Source organism: Sminthopsis crassicaudata, chromosome 2 (genome assembly GCF_048593235.1).
Source record: "Sminthopsis crassicaudata isolate SCR6 chromosome 2, ASM4859323v1, whole genome shotgun sequence".
In the NCBI taxonomy this organism is placed as follows: Eukaryota; Metazoa; Chordata; class Mammalia; order Dasyuromorphia; family Dasyuridae; genus Sminthopsis; species Sminthopsis crassicaudata.
The window spans coordinates 112851303-112871145 of record NC_133618.1 but is presented as its reverse complement, the minus strand read 5'-3'; the positions used below and the strand labels follow the sequence as shown (position 1 = coordinate 112871145).

The 19843-nt window shown below is 35.0% G+C and overlaps 1 protein-coding gene across 3 annotated transcripts in view; it reads left to right on the top strand.

Annotated features, from left to right (window-relative positions):
- The window catches only part of WDPCP (WD repeat containing planar cell polarity effector), a 401691-nt gene extending 387391 nt beyond the window's left edge, over window positions 1–14300 (top strand). For all 3 annotated transcript variants that reach the window (XM_074287032.1, XM_074287033.1, XM_074287034.1), the window contains 2 exons: window positions 2331–2359; window positions 13811–14300. In XM_074287032.1, the coding sequence (XP_074143133.1) occupies window positions 2331–2359; window positions 13811–13858 (77 nt within the window). In that variant the 3' untranslated portion in view covers window positions 13859–14300. The remainder of the gene's footprint in view (window positions 1–2330; window positions 2360–13810) is intronic.
- The last annotated feature ends 5543 nt before the right edge of the window (window positions 14301–19843 follow it).

Here is a 19843-nt window from a genome sequence, read left to right as displayed (position 1 = left end):
ACAGGCCCAGTGCTCTATTCTCCATGATACCTTATAGCCATGCATCTAATCTATTTTATATTTTAGTTAATTGTGTGTGTCTTCACTCCTAGGGCTGAGATATTGTCATCTTAATCACTATATCTCCCCTAACCCACAGTTCAGTAATTTGCACAGAATATATACTTAGCAAACATTTATTGATTGAATAAATAGGAAAGAAGTATGGTTCTAACCATTTTGGAACAATATATACAAGAAAGTGAACAGCAACTTAAGCAGATAAGATAGAGATGTTGGGCATCAGTCATCTAGCATTTATTAAGTATCAACTGTGTATCAGGCATCTAGATTGGAAGCCTGGATGCCTGGGAATATGGTAGTATCCTTGACAATAATGGGAAGGTTAAGAAGAAGGGAGAATTGGGGGTAAAGATAGTGAGTTCCACATGGGATATGTTTAGTTTAAGATGTATAAAGGACGTTCAGTTCAAGTTGTTTAAAGGACAGTTGAGGATATGAAACCAGAGGTTAGAAGAGAAGTTAAGACTGGACAAGCAGATGACCTTTGAAACAATTAGAATGCTGATTAGATTGCCACATGAACTCCTACAGAGGGAGAAGAGGAATCAGGACAGATCCATATAGGACACAGTTGATAAACATGACATGGAGGAATATTTAGCAAAGAAGACAGAGAAGAACCAGTTATGTAGAAGAACTATGAGACAGCAGAGTCCCATACAGTGCAAAATATATAAAGGAGATGATAATTGACAGTGTCAGGCACTATAGAAAAGTGAAGAAGGCTGAAGATTGAGAAAAAGCCATTAGATTGAGCAATTAAGAATCATTAGTAACTTTGGAGAAAGTGATTTCAGTTGAATGATGACATCAGAAACCAGACTGTAGAGAGTTAAGAAGAGTGTGAAAGGAAAATAGTAGCATCTTTGTCAATGGCTTTCTCAATCCACAAAGGGGGGAGAAATAATAAGACAATTTCTAGTGGGGGTGGATGGGGAAGATATAGTCATGTTGCCAATTGACTGATTGAAATCAAATGAAGGAGCAGCTAGGTGGCGCAGTGGATAGAGCACCAGCCCTGAAGTCAGAAGGACCTGAGTTCAAATCTGGTCTCAGATACTTAACACTTCCTAGCTGTGTGACCCTGGGCAAGTCACTTAACCACAGCCTCAGGGGGGAAAAAAGTGAATGAGAAAAAAATATCAATAACTAGTGACTTTTACATGTATTTCCCATCTATAGGAAATTTTGTGGGAATAATCTACATCTCATTGAAAGGATTAGAAGGGAAAAATCAAGGCTTCACAAAAAAGTATTCCACAGAAAATCATATCTTTACCATCACACAGTTTAGTGAAATAGAGAATACACAATTCCATGATGCTTATTGTATGTTGACTATAAAACAACATTTGGTTAAGTAGAGCAAAATGCTGCCATAAATTAGTCTCCCATGTAGATTTCAGTTATATAAGATTCCTGGTCTTAACTTTTCTCTTTCCATGATAATGTTTTAAAAATATTAAAAATCTAAGAAACTTCATTAATTAGTTTGGGGAATAATAGTAAACATAAGCAAAATTGATCCCATTGACAGGATCCATGCACATAGGAGTGATTTCCCAATAGCTCCCAATAAAAACTTAAAAAAACAAACAAATAAACAAAAAACAGTTAAATTAACATTGGGCAAAAAAAACCACTCAGTTGAGAAATGTGTGAATGTTAGGTACAACCTCCAGATTTACCATTCTTTGATTAATGTTAGCCACAGTATAGTGTAGCCTAGTCGTGCAGTTGGATACGAGCTCTGGATTGGAGTCAAAATGTTTAGTTCAAATCTCATCCCAGACACTTACTAGCCATGTGATGTTGGGTAAGTTGGTCAGATCTCTTAACCTTAGTTTCCTTATCTGTAAAATGCAGATTATAATAGCATTTATCCTACAGGGTTTGTTAAAGTCACTTTTTAAATATTCTAAACCACAATTTTAGAAATAAAAAAATCAAGATAAGCATAATGTATGGATATTCTGGTCAATGACATAGCACACAGACGAATCTACATAGTAGAAATTCATCAAATGTCATGTATTTTGATAAAATTTCATCTATTATATTGTGTTTTGGACATGATTTTCTCAAAGGCTACCCAGTATTTCAATTTATTCACAATGCAATTATTTTTAAGAATTCTGCTTTACAGTAAAGAAAATCATATTTATGCTAATAATCTAAAAGTCCTGTAAGGTTTTTGTTTTGTTTTGTTTACTGATTTTCAATATAATGTTACAGAATTAAATTCCAATAATCTTTTCTTTTTAAAGGAGAACTAGAAGAAGACTACACAGAGCAGGTAACACATTTTCTATTTAATATTTATACAATATTTAAGGCTTACATTAAAAACAAAATGCATATTTCATATTCCACATAGGTTACTATATTTTAATATTATTATCTTGAAACTGTAGAGGTGTAAACTTGTGCACAGAAGAATATAAAAAGCAGCATCCTGGATCAGATCATATATATATAGGGATGTGTGTGTATGTGTGTGTGTGTGTATGAAATCTCTTATTTTGTCTCTAACAATGGTATCAAAAATCAGTTTGTGGAAAAGCATGACTTCTTTCTGTGACATCAATCTCAAAAATTTGGCAGCATTATGTGAAATAGACCATCTAGCTGTTCTCCTGATGATAACCCATTAGACATGATTTATCTGTGAGATCATCCAAATTATGTTGCAGTGTTTAATCCCAGAACTGAGGAATTTTATCCCAAAAGCTATTTTAATTTAATCCCTCAAACCTTCTTCTCCTTCTCCCCCTTCTGCCTCCTCCTCTTTCTTGTTCTTTCTTCCTCTTCTCCTCCCCCTCCTCCTCCTCCTCCTCCTCCCCCTCCTCCTCCTCCTCCTCCTCCTTCTCCTCCTTCTTCTCCTTCTTCTTCTTCTTCTCCTTCTTCTCCTTCTTCTGCTTCTTTTCCTCCTCCTTCTCCTTCTCCTCCTCCTCCTCCTCCTTCTCCTCCTCCTCCTCCTTCTTCTCCTTCTCCTTCTTCTTCTCCTTCTTCTCCTTCTTCTCCTTCTCCTCCTCCTTCTCCTCCTCCTTCTCCTCCTCCTTCTCCTCCTCCTTCTCCTTCTCCTTCTCCTTCTCCTTCTCCTTCTCCTTCTCCTTCTCCTTCTCCTTCTCCTTCTCCTTCTCCTTCTCCTTCTCCTTCTCCTTCTCCTTCTCCTTCTCCTTCTCCTTCTCCTTCTCCTTCTCCTTCTCCTTCTCCTTCTCCTTCTCCTTCTCCTTCTCCTTCTCCTTCTCCTTCTCCTTCTCCTTCTCCTTCTTCTTCTTCTTCTTCTTCTTCTTCTTCTTCTTCTTCTTCTTCTTCTTCTTCTTCTTCTTCTTCTTCTTTTCCTTGTTGCTTCTGTTTCTGTTTTTGCTTCTTTTTTCTTTCCTCTTCTTTGTTTCCTTCTCCTCCTGCTTGTTTTCCTTTTCCTCCTCCTTCTCCTCTTCCTTCCTCTTTTTTCCCCCTTCTCCTTCTTTCTCTCTCTCTCTCTCCACACACTTCTGGTTTTTCCTTATCTACAAATATGCTTGCATGGTTTTGTTTTTTTAATTTTTATTTTCCCCAGTTACATGTAAAACATTTTAAATTATATGTGTACATTTGTTCTTTTTACATATTTCCATGTGAATCATGTTAGGAGAGAAAAATCAAAACAAAAGGGAAAAACCACAAGACAAAAAAAAAAAAAAAAAAAGGAAAATAAAAGTGAACACAGCAAGTGTTGATTTACATTAAGCCTCATAGCTCATTCTCTCTCTGGATGCAGATGGCGTTTTCCATTCCAAATATGTTGGGATTGCCTTGGATCACTGAACCCCCGGGAAGAACCAAATCTATCATAGTTGATCCTCACACAATCTTACTGTTGCTATGTACATTGTTTTCCTAGTTCTGCTTCTTTCACTCAGCATCAGTTTGTGTAAATCTTTCCCGGCCTTTCTAAAATCAGCCTGTTCATCATTTTTATAGAACAATAATATTGCATTACTTTCATATACCATAACTTATTCACCCATTCCCCAAATGATGGGCATCTTTTCATTTTCCAATTCTTTGCACCACAAAAAGAGCTGCTGCAAACATTTTTGCACATATGGGTTCTTTCCCCTTTTTTAATAATCTCTTTGGGATACAGAACCAGTTAAGACACTGCTGGATCAAAGGATATGCACAGTCTGATAGCCCTTTTGGCATAGTTCCAAATTGCTCTCAGAATGGTTGTATCATTTCACAACTCTACTACCAATGCATTAATGTTCCAATTTTCCCATATCTTCTCCAACACTTATCATTATCTTTTTCTGTCATCTTAGCCAATCTGATAGCTGTAATGTGGTATCTCAGAGTTGTTTTAATTTGCATTTCTCTAATCAGTAGTGATTTAGAGCATTTTTTCATGTGACTATAGATGGATTTTATTTCTCCATCTGAAAATTATCTGTTCATCTCCTTTGACTTTTATCAATTGGGAAATGACTTGTATTGATATAAATTTACTTCATTCTTTAATGTATTTTAGAAATGAGTCCTTTATCAAAAACACTGGCTATGAAATTTTTTTCCCATCTTTCTGCTTCCCTTCTAAATATTGCAGGATTTGTTTTGTGCAAAAACTTTTTAATTTAATGTAATCAAAGTTATCCATTTTGCATTTCATAATGTTCTCTTGTTCTTCTTTGGCCATAAATTCTTCCCTTCTTTAAAGATCTGAAAAACTATCCCCTGCTCTCCTAATTTGCTTATAGTATTGCCCTTTATGCCTAAATCGTATATCTATTTTGGCCTTGTTTTAAGTATGGTGTGTGAGATCTAAGTCTATGTTGAATTTCTAACATTATTTTTCAGTTTTCCCATCAATTTTTGTGAAATAGTGAGTTCTTATCCCAGAAGCTGGAGATTGGGGATTCATCAAACAGTAGACTAGTATAGTCATTAATTATTAGGTCATGTGTTTCTAACCTAGTCCACTGATCCATCACTCTATTTCTTAGTAAGAAGTCTTAGAAGAATAAGAATAATGATAATGTATATAGTACTTTAAGGTTTACAAAGATATATATAAAATATTATCTTATATACATATATAAAATTTTATTTGAGTTTCATAATAACCCTGTGAGGTATATGCTATTATTATCCTCATTTTACAGATGAAAAAACCAAGGCAGAGAGGTTAAATGGTTTGCCTAGGGTCACACAGCTAGATGGTGTCTGAGGATTAATTGATTCTATTAGGCACTCTATTCAATATGCCAGCTGCTTGCCAAAAGAATGTCGTTCACTCCTTTCAGTCATGTCTGACCCTCACTTTGGAGTTTTCTTGGCAAAAATACTGTAGTGGTTTGCCATTTCCTTCTCCAACTCATTTGACTGATGAACCAACTGAGGCAAACAGGGTTTAACGGCTTGCACAGGGTCACACAGCTAGTGTGTCTAAGGCCAGATTTGAATTCAGAAAAATGAGTCTTTCTGACTTCAAGCCTCCTGCTTTGTCCTCTACAACACTTTAAAAAATAAGGATAATTTAGAAAGATTTAGAGAAGAATGACTATGTAAAGATAATTTGCTCTGGCTTACTCTTAAACTATTTTCAATCACTGTTTAATTTAAACCTATTGCTCCCTTTAGGCCTAGCATCACTATAGGCTCCCCCCAAAAAATGCGAAGATCAAGCTCTAGGCATTTTGGGTACACCAAAGTATATCTGCATATCACATAATGTGAATTATTTCTTCATTCTCTAATTTTCACAATGAGCTAATTTCCAAAGAATGGCATATTCTGTTTATGTTAGCAATTTTGGTAAAGGCCTGATGGCACTGTTATCATGTTTACTCTTTACCCTGGGATTATCGACTTTTAATATGTTATAAGTTCCCAATGACACATTTAAATATACTATATTTTAAAACTATAATTTCATCAAAGATATAGCTAACTGTAATTCTAACTACCACCAACACCAATATTTATTTTTTTTATTAATAGTTTTTATTTACCAGATATTTGCATGGATAATTTTACAACATTGATAATTGCCAAACCATTTGTTCCAATTTTTCCCCTCCTTCCCCCACCCAGATGGCAGGTCAACCAATACATGTTAAATATGTTAGATTATAAATTAAAATCAATATATGTATACATGACCAAACAGTTGTTTTGCTGAACAAAAAGAATCGGACTTTGAAATTGTGTACATTTAGCCTGTGAAGGAAATCCAAAATGCAGGCAGACAAAATTAGAGGGATTGGAAATTCTATGTAGTGGTTCATAGTCATCTCCCAGAGTTCTTTCGCTGAGTATAGCTGGTTCAGTTCATTCCTGCTCTATTGGAACTGATTTGACTCATCTCATCTGTTGAAAATGGCCACATCCATCAGAATTGATCATCATACAATATTTTTGTTGAAGTATATAATGATCTCCTGGTCCTGCTCATTTCACTCAGCATCAGTTCATGTAAGTCTCTCCAGGCCTTTCTGAAATCATCCTGTTGGTCATTTCTTACAGAACAATAATATTCCATAACATTCATATACCACTTTATTCAGCCAATCTCCAATTGATGGGCATCCATATAGTTTCCAGTTTCTGGTTACTACAAAGAGGGCTGCCACAAACATTCTTGCACATACAGGTCCCTTTCCTTTCTTTAAGATCTCTTCAACACCAATACTTCTTAGAGAGTGGATAAAAATTTTAGACAACAGATGGACATTATCCATGGCATCACTCCATTCCATGAACTTCAGACAAACTTGATGGTTCTTGCCTCTTCAAATGACTCCTCACATCCAGCCAAAAATAAAAACAAAAACAAATATGCTCTGAGAATCCCCATCATATTCATTACCTTTTTCATGTTGATCCCTCTGCCTAAGATCTCTTCATTCACTCTCAAACCTGTTGAATTCCAGAACATTCATTGAAGTTTCCACTAGAACTGGCAAAGATAGCTATAATAGCAAATATGAACCAGAATTCAAAAAGAATTTCAGCACTCTAGAACTAGATCAGAGCATAGATTAAATTGTAGAAGATATCATTTCCCAGAGATAAAATTAGAGACTTTCACTTGGATTCAAAAAATCAATTTCAAAACTACAAGATAAGGAATGGATGTTTAAATAAATAGCTGTTTATGAGAAGGGGGAAAAAAAGCAAAAACAAAAACTGGATATTCATCAACTCAATACAAGTAAGGGATCATATGCAGAATAAGAGGAAAGAATAGTCTTTTTTTTATTCTAGCCTGATCAGACTCCCTCTGAAATATGGCTTTTTAGTCCTAGAAAGCACAATTTAGAAAGTACTGAATAATAATAATAATTACAATAAATATTATACTGGAAGGTATCTAAAGGAAGATAGCCAGTATGGTAAAGAGATTTGACAAGGCTCAACAAAGACTGATTGGAAAAAAAACTGATGAATTTTAGCCTTGATGAGAAATTTCATGCCTGCATGAAAACAGCCTTCCAATTTTTAACAGTTTGTCATGTGAAAGAGATTAGACTTGTTCTATATGGTCCTAGAGAGTAGACCTAGGAGCAGTGGCTAGAGGTGCTACAGAAGCAATTTCCTGATAATTAGAGCCATCCTCAAAAGTGGGATACAGTATCTTCCAAGGCAATGGGCTCCCATCACTTTAGGGATCCTCAAGGCAGGGTTAGATGACCAGTTATTGAAGACATTGTAGAAGATTTGTGTTCATCTCTGTATTGGATGAGAGGATCTCTGAGCCTCCATCCACCTCTGAGACCTTGTGAAATGTTCACTTCTACATGAGGTTTTTCCTCATACCCCAGTCTACATCACCTTCCAGTGGTACAATCTCAGAAATTGCCTAATCCAAACCAAAATTGAACAAGAATGTCTTCTGCACCACACCGGGCAACAAGGGCTGAGCCTGGTGCCATTTAACATTGTATCAATATCTAAAATAATTACTTTCATTTTTGTATTTCTATTTGATGCTCACAGTCTCCAAATCTTCTTAATTTTCTTTTTGGAGAAAGTATTCATGATGTATAGATACAAAGTTCCCTGTGCAGTCTAAAAGCCTCTGGCTTCCCATTTCAGACTACTGAACCCCATTTTCCAGCATATTTTTTTACTGTCCTCAGCCAAATCCACCATTGCCCACTGTGCTTCTCAGTGCATAAGTGTTAAGTAGATTTGGAACTGGTTGAAGAACTGGCCTCAAAAGGAAGTCATTAACAACTAATCTATGGAAAGAGGCCTCTGCGGAAAGGGACCTGTATGTGCCAAAATGTTTGTGGCAGCTCTTTTTGTTGTAGCTAGAAACTGGAAGATGAATGGATGTCCATCAATTGGAGAATGGTTGGGTAAATTATGGCATATGAATGTTATGGAATATTATTGCTCTGTAAGAAATGACCAGCAGGAGGAATACAGAGAGGCTTGGAGAGACTTACATCAACTGATGCTGAGTGAAATGAATAGAACCAGAAGGTCACTGTACACTTCAGTGCTGTATGAAGATGTATTCTGATGGAAGTGGATATCTTCAACATAAAGAAGATCCAACTCACTTCCAGTTGATCAATGATGGACAGAAATAACTACATCCAGAGAAGGAACACTGGGAAGTGAATGTAAATTGTTAGCAATACTGTCTATCTACCCAGGTTACTTATACCTTCGGAATCTAATACTTAATGTGCAACAAGAAAATGGTATTTGCACACATATATTGTATCTAGGTTATATTGTAACACATGTAAAATGTATGGGATTGCCTGTCATTAAGGGAAGGGAGTAGAGGGAGGGAGGAGATAATTTGGAAAAATGAATACAAGGGATAATATTATTAAAAAAAATTACTCATGCATATATATTGTGAAAAAAAATTATAAATAAAAAAAAAGAAAGAAAGAGGCCTCTGGTGGATCTCTAGAGAGCTGTGCTATTCCACATAGGTATCAGTGACTTGAATTAAGGCATAACTCATCATGGCATACTCATCATATTTGCAAATGACATGGAGCTGGGAGGAATAGGATTACTCCTGGGAGTCAGGATCCAAAAAGACCTTGCCAGATCTAGGGATGAAAATTTAAATTTTGTACTTGGACCCAAAACAAATCTTCCCATAAAAGAAAGAAAGGAAGAGAAGATTATTAGAAGGGTGTTTTTGTTTTTTTTTAATCCAGGGTTTTGTGGGTTTGTTTGTTGTTTGTTTTCTCATTAGGCAGACTACCAGGTCGATGTGACCACTATCAGTAGTGTGATAGGACCACCAGAAAAGCTCATGTGACCTTAGGCTGCAGGAAAAGAGACATCTCTTCTAAAAATAAGAAAGTGAAAGAATATGAGACATCTGGAATATGATGTTTCGAGGTTGGTCCCTGAAGCTTGATAGACTAGAGTAGTTTTGTTGTCAAACTCAAATAGAAAAAGACTACAATTGACTTTGTTCATTGTTGTCTGGTCTTGTCAGACTCTTCATGACCCTATTAAGGTTTGGGTTTTTTTGGGTTGTTTTTTTTTGGGGGGGGAGGGAAGATCACTGCAGTAGTTTGCCATTTCCTTCTTCAGCTCATTTTACAGATGAGGAAACTGAGGCAAACAGAGTCTAGTGACTTGACCAGCATCACATATCTGAGGCCAGATTTGTACCCAAGAAGATGACTTTCTGATTCCAATCCTAGCACTCTGTGCCACTTGGCTGCATATTAACTTAGAAAACCACACATTAACATTAACTAAGGCATGTTGTAAATTTTTTTTTTAATTTTGTTAAATATTTCCCAATTTCATCCTAACCTGGTTTGGACTGCTTTCTGGGTGTTTTGCATCTGAGCCTCAAATCTGAGCCCTCAGCTGGAGGATATCCAGAGAAAGGTAATAGGAAAGCCAAGATAGCCAGAGATCAGAGATCTAGAGCTGGAGCCTCAGGTAATTTAGTCCAAGCTCATGATTTTATAAAGAGGACTTGTGCAATGATCTGATCAGAGGTAAGATTTAGACCCCAGTCTCCTGACTCTTGATTCAGTGCCCCTTCTGCCCTACCTTCATCGGTGAAAGGCCTCTGTTTTATGCCAGATGAAGACTGGCGGAAGGAATCGGAAATAGTTAGCCTGGAAAAGTGGGTAGAAGTGGGATATGGTATTGTCACATGGAAAAGAAATCTGTTGATCTGCTTGAGTTGAGAGAAGGGAGAATCAGAAGCAATAGGTAGAAGCAGCCAATTTAGGCATGAAGTTAAGAAAAACTTCCTAATAACTGGAGTTGACCAACAGTGGCCTGGGCTATCTTGGCTACCATAAAGTTCTCTTTCATTGGAAGTCTTTAAGGAAAGCCCAGATGCTTACTTAATAAGATTTTTTTTCAAATATACATTGAAAAAAAAAAAAAGGAAAAAAAAAAAAAAAAAACAAGTATACATTGAACTGAATGGCTTCTAAGGTCCTTACCAACACTGAAATTCTGTGAATAATACTTTGCAGTTGTAAGCAAAACTATGTAAACTATAAAACAACATGTAAATATACAATTACCAAAATCCTCTATTAGCCATATTTATAGTTTAATGGAAAACTAGCCATAGAGTTGCGCAAAAAGAGATAATCTAATTTATGATACTTATTATAATACAATGCCCATTACAATGTAAACTTTGAACATAGTAAGCATTTAATAAATTCTAGTTGATTGATGTTGAGATAATCATTTGAAATAACAAAGGAATTATCTAAAATTGTTAATAGTAAAAATAGTATTAGACTAAAAGGTTGAAAGGTCTGAATTAGGCCAATTAGTAGTTGCTACACTTTAGACAAATTATTTTTAGCAAACTAAGGTTTAGAAAGGCTAGTTATCAAATGAGACTCCTACTACTTCTACATATGTCACAGAGCCATTTGTGGAAATCAAATTGGATAATATATATAAAATACTTTTTAGCTGTAAATTGTGGACAAATGTTAATTATTAAACATTAACTAGCAGTATTAAACATTAAGTAGTAATTCTGAGACTCAAATTAAAAGCAGACCTTGACTTGTCTGTAGAATTTGCTTACGACAGTTAGTGTACACTTTCAAAAAATCACAAGGAAGGGTGACCTGGTATCACCCAAAATTACGTAACACAACAAGGGTGTGGTTCAGAAAATGCACTAAAATGAATGTAGAAACTAGATGAGGGATTGGGGAAAACCCTTTTGTTGCTTCTGTAAATTACTACAGGAATTAACATGCAGCCTCTTTCAATCAAAGGTGAGCACACTTTTTAGCACTTAACTAAATGAAGATCAATCTCCCTCACAGCCATAACTTCCTACTTTCTAAATAAAATCACCTACCAAAGTAGGCAAGAAAGATAAAATGAGCAATGGCCAAAACAAATATATGCAAACACAAATTCCTTAATTCTGGCTCACATATACCTATATATTCAAATATGTTTCATTTTTCTTAGCATCTTTTAAAGGCAATTTTTTTGCAAATACTTTCAAATACTAGCATAGATACTCCCAACATTTGGAAATGCATACCGATGGCATCCACGTGAAAATATCCAGCTTGGAGTCAGGTAAGATGTGGCTTCCCATCCTGGCTCCACAACTCAGAGTTGCCTCTCTGGGCTTCTTAAATAGAGAGATTAGGCAAGGCGATCTCTAAAGTCCCACCTAAATCTGGCAGTCTCTAAGCTCCTACTGCTATTATCTCATTAATCTTTAGAACATCCCTGTGAGGGAAATAAGGTACAGCCAAAGGCTTAGACACTGGAACAGGATACAGTGAAACACTGTAGAATCTCCTCCTTGAATCTTTAAAAATAGAATTAATCCTCATCTCATTCAAATGGTCATCAACCCCATTCCCCTTTTGGGATTTCTTCCAAGACATTTGAATATTTGAATATTCCTATGATCCCTCTTTATTTAAAAATAGGGTCCAGAGAGGGATTTGTGTGTCTGGTAGCAAAGGCTATAAAGAGTGGCTAAATCATAAAATCAAAGGGTATGGAAAGTTTGAGCAACCAAAAACAATTATTCTCATCAATCTTGGGCAAATTAAGTTATTGTTACTGATATAATTCAACAAGGCAATGAGAATAGATTTAATAGAATCTACATCTCAGAACTGTTGTAAAATCATGCAAGATATACTTTAACATACAAAGTAATACTTTCGAGTAATAAAACAAAAACAACAACAAAAAAAACAAAAACAAAAAACAAAGTAACATTTTCACAGACCAAGAGATGAAGTTGGTGCTTTGAAAAAAATGTTAGTACTTACAATGGTTTTTGAGGGTTGTTGAAGTTTTTTTCTCTTTTCCTTTTTTTTTTTTTTTTTTTTTTTATTAAATCGAAAGCTACCCAAACCCCACTGAACTTGCCAGCACACACACACAAGCCCCGGGCAGTATTAAATTACTCATTCTTCTTGTTACTTGTTTTTCCAGGGTGCTTTTTTTTATTCTGTGTATAAGCAGTATACACACGCACCTACCTTCATTTCCCTTACTTTCCATACCTACATTTTCTTTGGGGTGTGGCTGTTTGTATGTAGTTCAAAGGCAATGACTTTCTGGAAATCACTCAGAAAAAGTCAAGAGATAACTTAGGAAATATCCCACATTAGAGGTGACTAGTTTACAAAGTTCAATTAAATTCAGATTAACCTATAATTTAAGAAATATCAATGTTCTTAATTCCTATGCCATACATGCCACTGTAGCTCAACCCTATTGCAATCATTCTTGCCTTTCACCTTTACCACTTTAACTCTTTGTTGGCTATCTCGAAACCCCACCACCTGTAGTTTACTTTCTCAAATAACAACTGAACCCCTTCGCTTTCAATGTAACTGATTTCCTATCTCTTTATGATGACTCAATAAGGGCTTATACTTCTATGCAGTCAATGAGCCTGACTCTCCTCCATAGGAGAAAGAAACGGGAAAAAGTTGAATGAAGAAGGAAGTTTGTCATAAACCAGAAAGGACAGGAAATCATGAGGAGTCTATCTTAGCAGCTCCATATCAAATTTCTGCCCAAATATTCCACCAAAACACCTTTGTATTGGTCTGTCAAGCCTACTTTTGTGATATTCCAGAGCATAATACCTCAAGGGACATGGCAATATTCACAATTTTAAATTAATTTTAATTCACTAACATTTATGAAATAAATAATTCACAAAAATTAAGCATGAGATACTCTCATCATTGGAACAAGTTATATAGTTTAATAGTGACTTTTTACCTTTTCTTTGTGGTAAATTTCTTTATATCATAGATGTTTAAATTTCAACTAAAATTGGGCTTTTCTAACTCTGACTTTCTTATACTTCAATAGACATTGATAAAAACATCTATTATTTACAAGTCACTATGTTAGACCATATGGGAAATAACTGGATCTGTTTCTTACCCTCACAAAGCTGACTATCAGTACACAAAGGGAATGTCAGGAGTAAGATTAGGTAGATAAATAGAAAGGGGGAGAGAGAGGCGTATATGGATACATACATATATAGACACAAATATGCAAATAAACATAAAATAAAGTAGACTTTGAAAAGGGTTGAATAATACTAAATACTTTGATAATTTACAGTAGGGAAAGGACAGTGAATTAAAATTGCTACTAAGATTGGTCTTTATATTGCAAATAATCCTTTTCAATTATTAGTTATCTAGCGACTATAAAATCAACAATCAGATTATTCCATCTGCCAGAGTGTAATTTTTTTTTTCTCTTTTTGTTTCAGGAAATTGGAGATGATTCTCTGAGAATGGTTCACTTTGGTTTGGTGTAATGAAGAAAACACAACTTTTCACTTGATGACTTTATTACTTTATTCTTATAAGTACCCAAATCAGAACATGCTTAGTATATATACACAGATCCATTTTTCAGTAGGTTTCCCCCACATATTAATCACCAGCCATCATTTCTCCACATCCCTCATCATATCCTCATCAAATAGCTGTTCACTTCTTGGTTAGCTGCTACTTCTAAATTCCATGGATGCTGGACTAATGAGGTGTGGAAAATACCACTGGAAAAGCCAGTGGACAGTCAATGTGTGGCTATCACTAAGGACATTATTGCGTTTTAAGTGATCCACACTGAATATTAATCTAGTCACCACAGAATCCATTGAAACTCATATGGGATAAAGCAAATGCTATCATATTAATACAAAAAATAAAATGTAAAATAGCAAATAAATTTATTTTAACTGTGGACAAACTAAACACATCATGCTGTTCATCAATTGTATGGTTTAGTCTCTGTATTACTTACATAAAACTTGACCGGTGACAAATTTTTTTTCTTAAGTGACTACTGCATCACTCATCCCTTAGTTCCATAGGTAAAAATTGATCCAAATTGTCAAAGAACCAGATATTGGCAGTGGTGAGGATATAAATTATTTGCTTTGAGATTTTGATTGTATGGTGAATGCCTTGTTTTACAACATGTTGGAAGAATGAGGACATCAATTAGTCAGACCTGATTGACTAAGAGTTAACTCCTGATTGATGTTCTTGTTCAGCCACAGCCCAAAGAGTTGCCCAGGGGGCCACTTTATCACTAAGGTGAGAGGAGTCACACAAGCGCAGTCCTGCAGACTCAATGTCATCTATCTGCCCTTGGTATAAATATGCCTGTGGCTTCTCCTTCAGCAATGGTACAATCAGCCCCCTCTCAAAATGTCTTACTAGGAATGACCTCTTCTTGGCTCTTCTCCAACTACTCTTAAAAATACTGAGGACCCAAATAGCTTTCATGTTGCTTCTAGTTAGCTCTAACTGGAATGCCAATTACTAGAATGAAATATTGAGAGCATATCTGAAATACTAGATCTAAAGTTTTCTTCTTGGTAAAGTGCCAGGTAATTCATTTCTCTTCAATCACTTCCAGAAATGTGTTTTTATGCATCTTCCTCTCTATTTTTGCTTTAAGCCTCAACATTTAAAGAAAAAAACTACACAGTATCACAATATTTTTTTGCATAATGTTTTACTCCCAACACATTTCACTAAAGAAACATTATATATACTGTTCTTCATGTGTTCATTTTTAGAAAATCTTCATTTGGATGCAGGCATTACTTGCTACTTTAAGCATCTAAAAATCATTCTATAGCAATTTCATTGGAGTAGATCTCGACTTCAAATACCTTCTCAAAAAAGCTGACTTTCAAAAGCAGAAGTATTTCTCCAAGAATGCTCTCCATTTTTGTTATCTAGAAATATAATCTCAGTTGAATAACCACTATTTTCTCCTTTCTAAAAAGACGTGGAGCCTCTTTAACATCATTCCATTGGAAACCCAGATTTAATCTTTCATTTCTAACTGCTCCTGCTAAATGAACAGCAATGGTGGTAATCTGCTTCATTCAATGCTGTACTTCTGTCCTGAATTATTCAAAGAAAACATGTATTTTCTTATTCTGCCACTATTACTAAGGTGTTTTGACTATATACATGTATACACATATATGTATATATATAATTTTTATCTTTTGGGGAAGAATTTATATTGGAAACCAAATCATAGTATTCTCAGAGTGTTGTCCTTCGTTTTCAAAGAGGATCAAAATGACATCATTTGTTTGTCAGTGAATTATTTTCACAAAATAATATATTTAAAGTATTTCTTTTGAAAGATCTTATTGATGAAAAAGAATATGCCTTTATATTTTAATCAGTCATTTATTCACAATTGAGAGGTTTTCTGACAATATTATCCTGTTCTGTGAAATACTTTATTAGATATTAACAGTTAGTATATCATTCCTTGCTTAGGAAAGGGTACTACACAAAATCATGTAAACGCTTTTAAGACAAAAGACAAAAATTTTTCTCTTTATTCAGTAAGTTAACATTAAATAATAAATAATATTATAAGTAAGATTAAAGCAAACATTTAACAGTAATGTTTCCCCCATCTAGGCTATGTGATAGATATCATTTTCATGACAATCTGAGGAAAGTGTTTGTGAAAGATAGATTTGTATTTAATTTGGAATTTCAATACAGCAATCAATCCAAGAAACATCCCATTTATTCTGCCCAAAACAATGAAATGCATTACTTAGCTTATAGAGCGCTTTTGCTGAACTGAAGCCATATTTCTGTCAGTTCAAGTGACGGTCTATATGAGGGATTAATCTGACACTAGACAGGGAGCCCTAATCCTTCAGTATATCATAATCTATTTACTTTGCATACTAAGAGGATTTCAGTTAAAATGTACAGGAAGTAATGCTAGCAATGTACATTAGAAGAGGAACACTTTCCCCAAAATCTCACATTTTTTTAATAAAATACTTTCTTAGCATTCATAGATTTTTCTATTGAAAAAGAATTCAATAAGTATGCAGTCACTAGTCATGTACTTTTCTTTATAAATTCAGGGTTGAATCACTACCATATTTTTGTGGTATATTCTTTTTTATATGTAAATATCACAAAATAATAGATCTTAAATACAAGACTTTATTTGCTGTGGCTTCTGCTAAGAAGTCAAACATGTTTTCACTGAGTGAATTTTTATGATTTTTCTCTTAAAGAGTAAAAACTATAACAAGGAAGTTATTGTACAAAGAAGAGTGAGCCCACACTCATATCACACACACATACACATACACACACACACACACACAAATTTAAGAGTGTACTATCTATCTCATGATTCCTGAAACTATTTATGTGTGCCATGGCAAAGAGGGCATCTGCTAAATAAAAAAATATATATTCCTAATCTTAGCCTATGACTCACATATTAGAAAAATATGATTAAAATATTTATACATATATACAACATACAATGTAAATAATTTGAATTTAACTTTTTACTTCAGTGTATATTAGCAAATTCCAAATTATTGGAATTCCAAGTTTGTTATAATGTGAATATGTGGAGAGTACTTATTGTGCAGACAATGCATACTATGCACTTGGATGGTTAAACTTTTGAGCTATTCCATTAAGACATTCAGGGGATCCTAAAAGTCTTAGTGCAATTTTAAGCTTTCTTAATTTCAAAAGTATATATGCTACAGTCTTACAATAACATGATTTGAAAATTGATTATCTAAATTTATGCCTATTTTGTTTGTGAATTTTGAATATTAAATTTTAGTTTTAACCAAAGTACCCTGTCATTATATTGCAGGTTTCACAGTTTATAAATGACATTTTCTCAGACCAATGGATCAGTAGAAGAGGTTCTCTTCCTTGACTTCAGTCACTTGACCTGTTTGTTTGTTTGTTTGTTTGTTTTTTGTGGGATCATATCAAATCTGTAGTAAATTTATCAAAACTTCATTCCTTATAATATCTAGGTATGATAACACATGCAATCCTTTCTTGTACTGAGAAACAGCTAATGACAGTTTTTATAAAGTTCAAAAAGCAATTAGATTGAGGAATACCATGAGATATTTAATAGTGTAAAATGTAAGTAATTAACTTTGCAAATATTATTTTTATAAGTTTGTATCATTTACCCTTTGGAAGTTATAAAAGCTCAAAACTTCACTAAGACTTTTGGGACACTGTATATCTCAGATAGGCATCACAGTTGGCCAATGAAATGACACAGAATTGAAGAGAAAGAACAGAGCTTGCATTGGGGAAATTTTGTGGCACTTTCAGTGATTTCCAAGCTATTCCCTGATACAAAAACCCATTTTTTTCTGACACCAAAATTCTTCATATGATGATATATGGTAGTGAATCACAAAATATAGCAATCTCTAAAAGGCATAATACATGTAATGAGATTGCAAAATATTACCAAAAATGATTGGAGCAGTAACAAGTGCCAAAAAAATATATTTGACATTAAAGGCATAATTAGACAAGGAAATGGACTCTTGTGGAAGGAAAGTCAAAATTTAAACAGTTGTATCAGAGATTTTCACCTGATATGAAGGTAACACTTGGGGGTTCTATTGTCTCCACTCAGGTAAAAGCTGAGAAATCTAGTGTCTGACATTATACCAAATAGGGCCATCAGCCTCCCTCTTACAATTATCCAGGTCCATAAACCTTCAAAACATGGGGGAAAATATGTTTAAACTGTAAAGAACATAGAAGCAACTCATATCCAAACATGTAATCAAAAAAGATCCCACCTGCATTAGGATTCCCCCAGGGAACTGTGCAGTTCCTATGACTTCCCTGAGCAGGGGGGTGTTGGGAGATAAATGGTCCGGGAAAGAGAAGATCAGGGTTTGATCTTCCCCATCAGTCCCACTTTTTCATGAGTCATTCTCTTCTCCTGAGGATCTCTATCATCACTGTACTCCATTGCACACAGATGTATAGCCTGTCCTTACTGCTATCACTGTCACCCACCCCTAATATCATGGGTCTTTCTCAACCCAGCTTTGTTCTGCTGCCCTTCTATTTTTGCCTCTTTTCTCACAGATTAAAGTGGTTGTTCAGTTCTAGCTCTTGAGCACTTTGTCTGGAGGATTATTGCACTGGCATTTAGGTGACTTTTCTGAGTCTTGCATGTCTCTCAAAGCCAGAGTGCCTCCAGCCTTCTGTATTTCACACCTCAGTAGGTCCCACAGTTTCATCTTCTACACCAAGGGCCTCTGAGGATGAACGTGATAATACCTCATTCTTGAACTTCTCAGCAGGTCTCTGTTTCCCATTACAGGTCAGTTGATGGGAAGTTAATAAATCTTTACCTTCTCACAGTAACTGGACAGCATACCTCCTGCTCATATCAGTACTTCCCACTGAGTTTTTAGGGATCCAGGGAAGCACTCTGACTCTTTAAATTTGTCTTTTTGTCTTTGATCTTCCTCCAATGTAGCTGCTTCTTTTTAAAAAATTATTTTATTATCATATACTTTCCAACATTGATTATTATGGAGAGTCTCATAAAAAAGAACAAAAATGAGGCTTGTATGTAAAACAGTAAGTCTCTTGTGTACACTTTCAAACATACATACTAAAATACGATTAATACAATAGTACGACAGTGTCCTTTTATCTGTTCCCTTCTGAATTTCCTTTTGCTCTCAGCTACATTTTTAAACTTTAACTGAAGTGCTTCTCTTCTTTTACTCAAATTCCCTCTCCCTCAAAAGTAAAATCAACCCTGGTGTTAAAAAAAGTATAGTTGGACTTTTAGGTAATGTGACCATTAAGATGGCAGATTAGAAATTTTATCCAATCTCCACTAACTCTCAAAAACTTCTAAAAAGAAAATGGTTCTGAGTCAAACATGATTGAGTGTCTTGTTCAGAGTCACACAGCTAGCAAGTGTCTGAGACTGAATTTGAACTCATGAAAATGAATCTTCCTGATTTCAAACCCAGAACTTTAGCTACTATACTACCTAGCTATCCCTAAAAAGAATCACAGTGTAATTATAAACATAGGATAATTATAGCTGACTACACAGGACCAAAAAAAAAAAAAAGAGAGAGAGATAGAGAATCACAGTAACATAAACTCCTTATAAATTAATGGCAGAAAACAATATTTCTTTAGGCATTCCCTCAGCACTTCTTCCCCACCAGTTTCTATGTTCCTTGCAGTGACTAGCAATTTTACTCTTAGCAAGTCACAAACTGGTTTGTGGACTTGTCTCTAAAACCTACATTAGATTCCCTTCCTTCCATGGAGACTTTGTCAACACTCTTCACTGACATTGGACTGCCCCTCATGCCAAGCTCCTACCTCCTTTCCCCAGCAACAAGCAACAGACAATGATTCTGCCCAACCACATAAGAAGAAAGGAGAGAGATTTCCTTCTTTCTGTGGTG